At 33.4% G+C, this 13,914-nt stretch overlaps 1 protein-coding gene across 1 annotated transcript; it reads left to right on the top strand.

Moving 5' to 3' along the window:
* Window positions 1-4,909: 4,909 nt before the first annotated feature.
* On the top strand, window positions 4,910-7,181 carry LOC110032020. The gene is made up of 2 exons (XM_020735523.1): window positions 4,910-5,210; window positions 6,580-7,181. Exons 1-2 carry the CDS (start codon window positions 4,973-4,975, stop codon window positions 6,948-6,950), a joined length of 609 nt encoding a protein of 202 aa, XP_020591182.1. The 5' UTR covers window positions 4,910-4,972; the 3' UTR covers window positions 6,951-7,181.
* Window positions 7,182-13,914: the final 6,733 nt, after the last annotated feature.

The raw sequence follows: 13,914 nt of genomic DNA, 5'->3' as shown, positions 1-13,914 counted from the left end.
TGGCGTCCGTTGGATCAAGCATTTAGATCCTGATATCCATCAGTTTTTGGACATGTGGAGAAATAAAAACCGCTCGTTTTATGATAAGTGGTGGGCAGGTGGGTGCGATCGCAGCCGTCCAGGTTGGGCAAGGCACGTGACGCAGTCATTGGCGAGAGTGGGCCCCACGTTTTATGGTGGGAGGAGTCGAACGTCCGGATTGAGGTGATGATGCATAGGATTTGCATGATGCTGTCAGGTATTTTTGTATTATTATCATTAAAATATAATATAGAGAGAGTGGAATTCAGGATAATTTATGATAAGTTGAGTCAGGACTTGTCTTATAAATCACACTTAAAAATAAATAATAAAATAGAAAAAAAGAGTTCATATTAAAAAGATTAATGAGCTTGTGATTCAGTTATCCTAGTTCGGTTGGTGACGACCTGTAATCCTTGAGTCGATCGGGTTAATTTTACCGATTATGTCAAGTTGGGGTGATCAGTCGGCCCTATCGGTTCTTTGGTGGTATGGACTTCATTCAATGGGCGTGAGTCAATCGGTCGGTTGTATCAATCTGACTGTCCACTATTGAGTCTTCGATGGGAAACTCGTGTGCAAAGGTAAAACTAGATTGTCGGGCAAATGATAAATCACAGTAATCTGACAATAAGTATGTCTTTTTGAACAAGTGATCCATTCGGAAGGCTGGATAAATGTTTGGTGATGAGATCCTAGGCCTTCTGAAGAGTTTTGCAGGTCCAATGAGGCATTTGGTGATAATTGGACAAGACTTGAACTGATTCATTCCCTTTGTTAGATAGATCTCGATCTTTGACTCATACAACCAAATAACTCTTGTTGGCATGCAGACTTGGCTACCATATGTGTAACCTTATAGCTTGTGCAACTAATTGTATGATGGGTGATCAGTAATTCTTTTAATTTAGGTGAGCGGTCTTATAGGTTGGTCGAGTGATCCTATAGATTGGGCGAATAAACTTCAAGTATGGTTTAGCCATTGAGATTTTTGATGAGTTAAGTGTAACCTTTGAAGACTTCTTATGAGAATGTGGAGAGTTCTTCTTTAGTCATGGTGAGTTATTGTCGATCAAAGGTGATGTTTGTTTCTCTAATTGATTTGATGCCAACTCTGAACGAGTTCACATATTCTTGATGAGTCCTCTCATCATTTTTGTTTGGCCAAGTTTTATTGAATTGATTTGGTATAACATGCAACGACTATTAGTAATAGCTCAAGTACATATTTAATTTATATATTTTATTGTATTTTTGGAAAGCCATTATGAAAAGAAAACAAAATAATGAATAAAATAGTGATATTGGTGATGAAAAAAGACATCTTGACAATTATTGTAGTTGAATCATCGTGCATGAGCTCTTTGGGATGAGCCCACACTACTCAATATATTAAAATCCTTTCATGCTGTATCTTGAGAAGGATAGTTATTTAAAATTAAAAAAAAAATTGGGTTTACATTTACTAGGGTTCATTGTGCCTATATTAAAACTTATGTTCAAAATTAGGTATAAGTGCAACTTAATTAATCATATGTTGTTCATCTACTAAGGACCCTTAACCAAGGCTATGAATTTAGCTCAAAGATCGTTAATCCCCCGAAAGTACTCAATTTCATCAAGTTAGTTTCAGTTTCGAGCTGGATTGAGCCGATTTCGAACTGAAATAGATCCAAATAAATCAGTTTGAGCCAACTCTTTTTTATTTTCAACCAGATTAAGTTGGCTCAACTCCAAATCAAATATAACAAACCAACGAGCCGATTTCGAGCAGCACTAAATCTATTCGAGATCAACCCAACTCGACTCAAAATTGAATTGTTAACAACCATACCTTTAACTACTCTTAGTGTTAGTTGTCTTGTGTCTTTTAAACTTGAAATTGTGTAGAGGTCACTCAATGCCAACCATAAGATAGTACACCCTTTATAAACTAGCTATGTAGTCAACCAGAAAATAAAATTTTCTAATGTAAATCAACTTCTCATCTTAATGTTGGTTATTTCCGATTTCGAGATGCTAGCCTTAGAGATAGTAGTTAGTTCAGTAATCTTACGCTCGTTTGATTCATTTCATCGAGATGCTCGATTTGGTTATAAGATTTTTGAAATTTGAAATTCATTTGACTTTCTAATTATGCATGAAAGCTTCCAAAAGTTATTATTTGGGATTGATTTGACTCGGATTAAACCCGTTTTGGTATCATTGGGTTCATCACATTGAGCCCATCAGTTTGCCTATAAGTTCACCGAAATCAAAGCTATGAATGATTTTTAAACGAAGTTTAAATATTCCTTGTTAAACAATTATCTTGAGATTCATGCAATACCTTGAGATTCGTTCCAGATGATGGAAATTTGTTGTTGGCCCATCCATATATATATATAATATATATATATATATATCAAAAGGATTGGCTGAAGGGTGGATCCCTCAACCAATCCCCATGTGCAAATTTGAATCTCGTCTGGTTGAAGATTTGAACCCGGGTCGAGAGGGGACTTAAGCAGAGCCGCCACCAACTCACTTACACCCGGTGCTCGCGCACACACACACAAATCTTAATGTTCATTATTTTTGGTCTTTTATCTTGTGCTTTAAGTTTTTGCCTTGATCAAAACTACACAGCTATATAATTGTACCTCAAGGCAAAAAAATACAAAAATTGGAAGATTTGCATATAGACCACTTAATTCTTTTGTGTCTACATATCTACTACCTTTACTTCAAATTTTACACGCATACTACCTTGCCCATACATGAAAAGGGTTTCACATTTTAAATGTTAAAATAGTGATATTATTTACGTAATATGGATGATTTGGGTGGTATAAATGTAATAATTAAAAGTTTAGTTGTTACATATGTAAATACATAGGAATTGGGTGGTATGCATATAAATGACCCAAAAGAATATATATTATAATTCAGCAGGCAATTCACCTAATTATATCCTACCCAGCCCGATAAAATAACAAATTAGATAATTGACCAAAAGTCATACTAGATCCTAACATCCAAGTTGCATGCCAAGGGTAAAATGGAAATTAACAATTATAAAATATTCAACATTTAAATAGTCAACCACCACTTGACCCAAATGAAAATTACATCAGAAGGCTTCTTTCATCACAAGCAAATATGAAAATACAAATAACATATTCTATGAAATATCTGGTAAGTATTGGGAGTTGTCCTAACATTAGAATGAAATATGGTTGGGGGGCAGATTTGAAAAAAAAAAAGGGTTTTTGAGTAATTAATTAGTTATGTAATACTTAATTAAGAAAATAAGCCACTCGGCAGCTTTTATGGTTGGGCAGTATATGGCTCTTATTGAGAATGGAAGATATGTTTATGAGAGATGTTAGGCTACCAAACAATGGCTGTTTTCGTCATCTTTGTTAGGAGCTCATGAAGGACACCTCAAGTCTTTGAAAAGTACATAGATACCCTCATTCCAAGTTTCATTAACTATATAATTTCATGAAAGTAATGGTAGAAGTATATAAATTACCAATTAATAAATTTATTTTCTTCTCTTTAATGATATTAATTTGAAGTAAGAAAAAAAACACAATTAATATACCCTAATTAATAAAAAATAGTTTTTTACAGCATTTTATTATACAACCTATCACAATAGCAAAAAAAATTTTAATTTTATTGCAACTAATTTTAAATCATTGCAATTATTAGTGCTGCAAAGACTTTCAGTAGTGATTTTAAAATCATTTGATAATTAAGAAAATTTGGTATGGCTAAAATTTGAACGGTTCGTATTGGCCTTCGAACTTTTTCATCCCCTAATTGTTGAGGACAGACTCGTTTTATTTGCATGAATAGACCTTGTGAGAAGTTGGGAGTGATACATCCCAACTATTTTCATAAGTGGTCATGCATGAAATTAAAACATATGTTAAAATAAGCTTCAAATTATGCTCTTCTTTTCTTTTTTTAGTTCTTTTCTTTGAATTCAAAGGATTAATGGTAATATTCTCTCAAATAATTGTGTCTCGCTTTTGATTGTATGATAAAGATCAAGGAACGAATGGACTAATGAGTTTTAAAATAGATTTGGTTTTTCAATTTATAGAGCGTTAGCATTATAGTGAAATCTCAATTAAATCGTGAACCCACTCTAATCGGAAAAAAAAATTCTTTTTTTTTAACTAAGGTGGGTCTGTCTGTACATGTGGCAGACCCTGATTGGATTCCTGATGCAAAACTGCATCAGGTCTCCTGATGCAATAATTTTTCCTCTAACCAATTGACTCCTGGTCATCCAACTTTGTGGCATTCAGTTAGTGGGCCTCTGATGAGTCGCCTTGCAGCCATTCAACCTCTATCGAAGTGATCCTAAAGGTGGTCAACATCCTAATCAACTAGCCTCTAATTAGTTGATTGATTGGTCTAATATCATTCGATCGTCTTTCAGGTACTTTTAACTATTCTCGTATTGACTCATCTGACGGTGTGTTCCCTGCTCTAAATCATTAGAATCATGGAAGATCCAATAAAAAATACTTTTTTATTGTACACATTTATCTATGAATATGTACACAAAAGATATGCATGGCACAAAATTAATAATAATCTTGCCATTGATTATATAATATATTATGGTTGCATTAATATAATACTGATAACCAAAATACCACAACCTACAATAACTATTTTCTAACCTACACTCACCTAAGAAAATCACCCACGTATCAACTGACAACACAAATTGAAAATGTCTGCAACAAAATATTTTTTATTTAATTTACCTGAAGAAAGGTTAAACATGTAATAAATTGAAATTCAAGGGCATTTTTACTACTTCCAATATGTGCTTATATATTTCCCCCCGGCAGCTTCCTTCCTCTCCCACTTCAACCTTGGTTCTTTCTTACATAATCTCTCAACCTCTGATCCATTTAATCCCTTCAAAAAGAAGAAAAAAACAATGTTAAATAACTTAACTTTCCTCCTCCCTCTCCTCCTTCTTCTTCCCTTCTTTCTCATGCCTGCTTGTTCTTCCTTCATGGCGGAGGAGAATCCCATGCAGCTGCTGTCGGATGCTGAACTGGTTCGACTCGCCGGATATGGAGAGGAGAGGCTCTCATCTGTGCTTGTCACCGGCTCGCTTGTATGTGAAGCTTGCCTGTCGGCTGGATCAGAGCTCACCGTTTCCCATGTCCAAGGTGAGAATTATTACTATTATTATTAGGAGATAAATTTTTCACAATCTTATAAATAATCAATTTAATTACTTTCTATTTTATCAAATATAAATGAGACTATCAATACTAAATTTATATATTCATTCAAATTTTCATGTTAGCCAATTTTGACTCTATGACATGCATGATGAGGTAATATTATATATATATACATATATATTTAAAATAGGTTAAATAGTATGTATATATATATACATATAATGAAACTACTAATAGATCAGTTTGGCTTAGAAGAATCAATAGTTAAAATTAACGAGAAATTATTAAGAATTTAACCAGCTATCTAGCTCGGCTTTATTATTATTATTTTCTGAAAATATACGTTTAAAAATATTAGTGTATTTTTACTTGATTAATTGCTGACTTAATACGCCTTCTTAATTTAAATTTTCCTTTTATAATAATTTAATGTTGACGTAAAAGCTTTGGTGATGTTGTATTGGATCGTTTTCAATGAAAGTTTAGAAGGATCAACTGATTTAGGTTTCTTCCAAGGAACGAAATATGTTTGCTACAGCAGATGTCAACCCTCAAGCTTTTCCAAATTAAGGAATATTTATTCAAATATATTTAAGAGTCAATTAAATTACTTAAATTAATAAATTTATATATAAATAGAAAATAGACACAAAATTATTCACTTAAAAAGAAGAAAATATGTCTCTTAGAGTTATGCAAATATATATTCTAATCCAAAAACTCTATTTTTAAATATTAATTAACAATTGCAAAAGCTATGTATAAATGATCACATATCCAAGTTGCTCGTGTTCGGCTCGTTCTTTAGGTAAACGAGTGGAACACGAACAAATTCTTAAATCTCGAATTATAAACGGCCGAACAGAGACAACTCTTTGTTCGTTCGTGTTCAGCTCATTTTAGCTGGAAATAAAAGATTTATATAATTATTTATATAATAATATATTACTTATGTTATTTATATAATAATACATTATATATATATACTTATATCTAAGTTTAGAACTTAACTGTTTGTGGGGTAATGTAGTTCTGCATCTTCTTTTGCATATATTTAGTCCAGGTTTGAATCCAACACTTTACATCTGTTTTTTTTGGTTTAATTTTAATGAGTCAATTACGAGCCGAACATGAACACGAATATTTAAATCGAGTCGAACATGAATACACTGGTCACGAGTAGGTTTCGAACATGAGCTAATTTCAAACACGAATAATTTCGAACGAGCCGAACACGAGCCAAGCCTGAGCTCTCTCAAGCTCGGCTCATTTACAGCCCTAATTACAGATTAATGAAATTAAAGCTCTTCCTGCATATCCAATCTAACTATTTTGGTTGCATGAAACGCAGGAGCCGCTGTAGCTGTTTCATGCAGGACAGAACAGAGGAGGAGGAGAAGAATAAGATACGCGAATGGAACAACAGATGAGTTCGGAGAATTCATCATAGATCTTCCTTCCCAGCTCCACGCCATTCCCAAGCTGGAAGAAGCTTGCGTGGTTAGGATTCTTCACATGCCCCGAAACTCTCTCTGTCGCCATCTCTCACGTGGCTTAAATCCAGCGGCTAAGCGCATAAGACTCTCTTCTGTGGGGAACAGCATTCGGGTCTATACGACTGGAATGATGAGGACAAGAAGTCTTGGAACAGGAAAGCTTTCGCATCATGAGTGTTTGAGGAAGAGAGATATTGCGAGAGATTTGATGCAGAGTAGTTGGTGATTGATTTGTATGGAAATTGGTATGGGTTTTATGGTTTGATTTCGCGGTGTTTGTGAATAGATCCAGTAGCTTGGAGTTATATATATATATATATATGTATGTATATGAATCGCCATGTATTCGTGATATTTAGATATGGAATGGTAGATGATGATAGAGTGTCTTGTTAAATGTGAAAATCAAATCTGAATGAAGCTGATTGGATGGGTTTGGTTTCGAAGATAATTCATGCATATTTTAGTAGTTTGATTTGGATTTAGTTCATGCAAGTCTTAGATTTAAAAGTTCTCCTTTTTTTTTTTTAATTTGTAGGATAAATTTAAGTAGCAGCAGCCATGGGTAATTACCTACGACATAGCACACAATACTAATGTATTTACATGTCTTGCACCTAAACTTTCATATTTACGGACGTTAATTACACTCGTATTTGTAGTATCACATCAAATATAGTATTATTATCATTTCTTAAAAATGAAATCTACCTTTTCATGGATAGATTTTAATTATCAAAAAGTAAAAATCAAAGCTTAGGTGATACATAAATGCATAATAATTGTGTGCTACATATATAAATTTTACTTATGTTTAATATTTATGCACAAAAATATCTACAACAGAAATAAAAATAGTATGTGTCATAACTGATGGTATAGCTATTATATTTAAAATAATTACACAAAAAATAAAACTTGTTGACTATGAAATATGTTTAACCATAAACTAACAAAGTTTTAATCCATTTTAAAAAGATATAAACACATGTCATTAAATAAATATTCACCAGCAAATATAAATTCATTAATAAGTTTTATAATCATAAATACATATATATTATTGATTCTTTTTAAACATACACACCTACTACTATTCATATAGCTTTTTTCCCTCAACTTGCCCCCTCATCCTTAGTTCTTGCATCTCCATGCATGTTTAATGGCGATGACAGAGGGTATGCATGGTTGGGTATCATTAAAGATCTTTGCTATACGTAATATTTTCGCCTACTTACATTATTGGGTATCATCAAAGATCTTTGACATAGGTAGTATTTTTGCCTGCTTACATAGCGTCCATATGGCAGTGGAGTTTCATAGTTAAAATAGTAACTCAAAACCTCACTATCTAATTTTGTGAAGACTTGTGTTTGTGATTAAGTGCTACTTGTTATATATAACAGTAATGTAGATTTTATATTATCATGATGTTCGGATCCATACGATGGATCATTCTTTAGTCTCTTAATAACATGTGTCCAAATATCAACATTGAATAGAAATAATTTTTTTTCAAACAAATGGCTAGAGGCTATTATACAAGTCTCTAGCCACTCTTAATGTGCCTAACAAATCAAGTATCACCCTCCATAAAGCAACCGTCGTCATAGGGGGATTCAAACCCCTGAACTCAAGGGACTTACTACTGACTCACAGATGTCAACCAACATATAACATATATAAAAGATATTAATGATATTACACTCGCTTGTGCCCTTATAGATATCATGTTAATTTAGAAAACCCCACTCTTCCTTTGATGGGTCCTAACATGTAATTCAAAGAGATAATTCCATGTCCAACTCCTTCCGCCTACAACTAAAAAGATTAATAAACATTATTTCCAACATTATTAAGTATGGAGGCAATCAGGCAATATATTGTTGAATGGACATTTTATTTCTTAAATTTTGCTGACATATGAGATCTCATTCTGTAATTAATTGTATTGAAAAAGGATACATACATACACACATATATTACTGTAAGGAAGCTCTATCCAACAAACACATCCTTAGTTATAAGATATATTAGGCTCTATATGGGCAGGGTTGGATTGCCCCTTTTTCTCTTTTTTCGAAGTGTATGGCGAAACTCAGTGGTACGTGAGTCTTTTCCTTGTGTCTTTTGCTTGTGTGTTTGCTTTGTTCATTTTGCTTTTGTACTGCAAATGTATATATTTTTCTTAGGTTTCTTTGTTTTGTATGTCTGGGATAGCCCGATATATTAGTTGTTAGACTCTTTAGGGAAAATAATCTACTTAACCTAACAGTAAAATTGAGAAGTTTTAAAGAAGCTAAAAATAAAAATTAATATCAAAACCCCAGGTAATAAATAATAAATTTAATTAGAATTTATATGAATAATCAAACCAGTTGCATACATATTATCGTCATATTCCTTGTCTTTGAAATTTCACTCATTACACATAAAGTGACATTTAACCTGTGAGAATTGCCATCCTTCTCGAGAAAGACTATCAATTGTAATTGATTGGCTTAAATGTTGTTTTTCATTCGTGCATACATGCACAATAATGTACACCTTTGACCTTTAATAAAAACTTAATCAAGTGAAATGTTAATATTAGTTGGTGCATGATGTATGAAGGTTGTTCAATCTTCAGGGTCGAGTCGTATGTCCTGACATAATTTTCTAATTTTATCAACGAGCCTATCCATACACTCATGTACTTGAATAACCCCATGTTTTAGGAACATAGGTGAGGCTAGCTGGCGCCCTCTCTAGGGTGGTTCGTAAGCCTAAAAGAGGCACGTCATATTTCACTCTTTGATGGAAGTGAATTAAGGCGGTAAGTCTAATTTTTGCCTCTTTAGATTAAGTTTGATCTTCTCACTCATATTCTTGGAGTTCATTTAACTTAGGTTTGAGGTGGTCTTTTTAGCTCTTTCCTATAGGATAAGTCATGAAGTTACGAAGCATCTTGTCATGACTTTGTATTAATAAATCATAAGCCCTAAAATTTAAATAAAATTAAATAACTTCAAAACAAATCTCAATCTCAATTTCAAAAATTTAAAGCTCAATCATAAGATAGTTCTAAGCACCACTAAGTTTTTCAGTAGTCAATGCTTCATATATCCTTTTGTTGTTAGCATCCAACAAGAACTATTCTAACTTGATCCATTCTCATTCGAATTTCTAAAATAATAATCTTGAATCAAAATTTACAAAATGTAGAAATTAAGAAACAATGTTTAAATCTAGAAATTTTCTAGAAGATAACCTCTTTTTGTTAGCTCTTTGTTATAAGTTAAGTCATCTCATAAGCATTATTCTAAGACCTAGATACGTCAACAACAAATTTTCATCATCCAGCACGAGTCTCGAGGTAATATTTTAAGCAAGAAATATTCAAATCTTGATAAAAATTTATCAAGAACTCCGATTTCAGTAAACTTACAGTCAAACTAACAGACTCGATGAGAATGATCCAATGATATAAAAACTAGTCTAATCTAAATCAGATCAAGCCCAGATCAAATTATTAAATCATTCTTAAAAGATTTTCGGAGGCATTTGAAAGGTCAAACGGATGTCTAATCTAGCAAGTTCATAATTGAATCGAGCGTCTTGACAAGACAAATCCAACGAGCCCAAGATTGCTCAATTTCGATATCATTAAGGCACTCAAATGTCCATCAAACATCATATGATCGAGGGAAGTTCTTCGGACTGTCCGATCAAAATAGTTCATATTCCGACATTAATTGCACCGAAAATATTATAAATAGAGCCTCACCCCTCACATGAAAGAGGAGGCTTGAGAGAGAACTTGAGGCTTTGAGAAAGAGCTCAAGTCCAACATCATCCCTGTCATCGTCGACCACCACCGACCGTCGGCGACCACCGTAGACCTCTGTCAACTATCGCCGGCCACTGTTGATCACCGCTGACCTCTGTCGACCGTCAGCGACTACCGTTGGGGGATTTTGACCAAAGAAAAATATGTTGAGATTTTCATACCTATTTTACATTGTTTTTGTTGATATTGCACTTTAAAGAAAGGTATTTTTGATGTTTTGTTGCAGGAATGATGAACTAGGGTCATTGGAACAAAAAGATGCAAAAATGAGCGAATTTGGAGATAAAAGGGCCAAAATGTGGAGATTTGAACTAGGCCGTCGACGGCGCCCTAGACCCCGCCGTTGGCCTAGCCCCCGCCGTGGGCGAGTTTTTCCCGAGGCTACATGACAAAATTCTTCAGAAGTCTGTCGACGGCGCCCTCGGGGGGCGCCCGCGGGGCCGCTGACGGCGAGCTCGACGGTTATGCCTACTCAAGCTTTGAATAAGTCCAATTTTTGAAGGGATGCTTAGGCAACTTTTGGGAAAGCTCATCCACAACTTTAAAAGAATATTTTGGCAAAAAATTAGAAAAGTCCTGGATGTTAGAGAGGTTCCATTAGTGTATACAATTTCCAATAGTGTGTAACAATTGTGAGGAATTCTTCGAGAGATTGTAAGAGTAGAGGGAAAGTGAGAGATTTTTTCATCCTTGCTACTTCAAAGAAGAATTCTGTGTGTTGTATGGAAAGGAAGAGATTCAGAGGAACTTCGAGGAGTATTCTTGGGAAGAAATTAGAGATAAGTTATTTACTTGTTGTAGTTTGTATGACTTTGATTTTATATATGAATTCTGAGTTTTGTTGTGTTTTCCCCATGAGATCTGAGTAGTTTTCTTTGTCTTGAGATTTGTGAAATAGTGATTTGAATTGGTGAAGCCATGAAAATATTTAAGAAATTATGATAATCTTTTCACTTCGATCTTAATTTACTTTCAATTTGGTCAATTGATTTGTTAAAATATGTTGAGTTTTACAACTAAAGTGAAGATTACATCCAAGATTTAGGGAGGTCAAAGCCCTTGGAAGTTGGGTGCAAATAAATAGGAAAATAATATTATCGGGCGTTGAATTGGAGATTTTGGAGTGACAGACTAAAATCCCCAATTCGGTCCTATTGTTTGGGTGCTGAAGTGTAGATGTTAGCCCTCAGGTGAGGGGAACGTGGGAGCTCTGAAGTGAGAGCCGTTATCCTCCTATCCTAGCCGCAGATTTAGTAAACAAACATAGGATTAGTCAATGTTCTTTATGCCTGGACCAAATGTTAAAGAATAGGTATGCTCCTATTTAGTACAATATAAATTGAACTAATTCACTTTATTAATTCACTCAAATTTCTTGACAAGGAGAATGATGTTTTCTTATATATTGAATATCACAATTAAACCCTCCTTAGTATCATTAGTTATTTAATAGTTATTAAAATTATCTATTTATTTCAATTGTCTATTAGTGACAGATAAGCAAATTGAACTTTGTTGTTGTGATTAAAGTATTGTTTTTCTAATATCTTAGTTTGCAGTTCTAAACCACTCCCTATGGGATCGATATCTAGGACTCCATTAGAGCCCTATATTTGTTTGAGCGATACATATACTTGCGTTGATAAGTGTGACTTTACAATTATCGAATATTTATTACGTCCATATTTATCTTGTATGTTTAAGCATATATAAAGTTGCCGGTCAACCGTCAACCACCGCTGACCTTCGTCGACCACCACCAACCGTAATTGATTGTCATTGACTACCGTCGATCACCACAGACCTCCCCGTCGACTCCAGCTGATTAGACGCCGTCAATCGACGTTTTAACTTGGAAAGCTAGTAACCATCTTTCGTCTGTGAGACAAGGGGTCTCTATAATCATTAATCAATAGTAGATTTTCGTAATTGGGTCAGACGTCATGTTTTTTTTTTCCTTTCCAGGTTTTCCACGTAAAAGTTTCTAGAGTGATCACTGTTTGTTTCTTTTTCATCTGTGTGTGTGTTGAATTCTCGTACAATGCTAAGACGATAATCTGTTACTCTACCGCCGCGGATTTTCCAGCACGCATCAGACCTAGTATTATTGAATCATAAGCTTTGAATTTTTAAATAAAATTGAACAACTTAAAACTAAATATCAAGCTTAATTTCTAAAATTAAGGGCTCAATTATATGATAGGCTGGAGCACAACTGAGCTTTTCAAAATATGATGCTTCATATATTTCCTCTGTTGGAATCCAACTATGAACTATTCCAATTGAGCTAAACCCATTTGAATATCTAAGAAAATAATTTTGAATCAAAGTTTGTGATATGTAAAACTGAGACCCACAATTTTAATCTAGAATTTTACTGGAAGATAAGCTCTTTCTATATGTAATTAATTTTAGGGGTTTGCTCTTCTATGGAACCAATTTCAAGAATAATAAATCTTGTTCCACTCAACACGGCTAGGAAAAAATTTCTAGCTACTTAAATCTTGTGTGATCCGCGCGCACTTCATCTCTAATGGAATGTAACCCATTCCATGCGCACACACCCCCTTGTGTAGGAATATGGGCTTAGTTACATTTTATTTATTTATTTCTAAAATAATAAAGCACTTTATCAAATGACCAATGTTTATTTATATGATTACAAATTGTTCATCCATGATTTGAAGGCATTAGTAAATTTAAAATAGAGTTATTTTTGTCTTGTTTGATCTCTCTCAAGAGACATCATATTCAATTATAAAAAATATAAAATTTAATGATCATCTGATACTTCAATTAATATCACAAAACTTTTAATCACATTCTAAATATTTAAGTCAAAATCAATTTAGGCTTATGGTCCATTTGGGGCGGCGGTGCCCCCACTGCAGCACACCATACTACAGTTTTGTTTATTTGGGTAAACTGTGTTTTGATAACTTTTTCAAAAAACTGCTACTGAAATCTGTATTTTCTCACTGACTCTTATTGGATGTGGTAGCAGCTTTCTGGTTGCAGTCTAACTTTTTAAAAAAATTTATAATTGCAACCGCAATATTTTGAACAACAAATTATTTTTTAATAGATTCAAAACTACATTTTAATAAGCTACAATTATTTCATATAGAAATTTATAATGAAAAACTGTTTGTATCGTGGAGTATGTCATTTTTAAATATTTTAAACTCTATTCATGTTCATATAAAATTTAAAAATAATCAATTAAGAGTGAATGTCAAAATATTATGGGATATATGTTAATAATCCTGAAATTATTTTAAAATAAGTATAATGTATAGATTATTAACATTAGGTTTATTTAAATAGATTTTTTTTTAATTTGTAAACATTCAACGCTCCG

Source organism: Phalaenopsis equestris, unplaced genomic scaffold (genome assembly GCF_001263595.1).
Source record: "Phalaenopsis equestris unplaced genomic scaffold, ASM126359v1 Scaffold000873, whole genome shotgun sequence".
In the NCBI taxonomy this organism is placed as follows: Eukaryota; Viridiplantae; Streptophyta; class Magnoliopsida; order Asparagales; family Orchidaceae; genus Phalaenopsis; species Phalaenopsis equestris.
This window is presented reverse-complemented; position numbering and strand designations above follow the sequence as displayed.

Coding starts and splice junctions, on each gene's coding strand:
- LOC110032020 (XM_020735523.1), top strand. CDS start 4,973: ATGTTAAATAACTTAACTTTCCTCCTCCCTCTCCTCCTTCTTCTTCCC. Junction 5,211..6,579: donor CACCGTTTCCCATGTCCAAG/GTGAGAATTATT, acceptor CATGAAACGCAG/GAGCCGCTGTAGCTGTTTCA.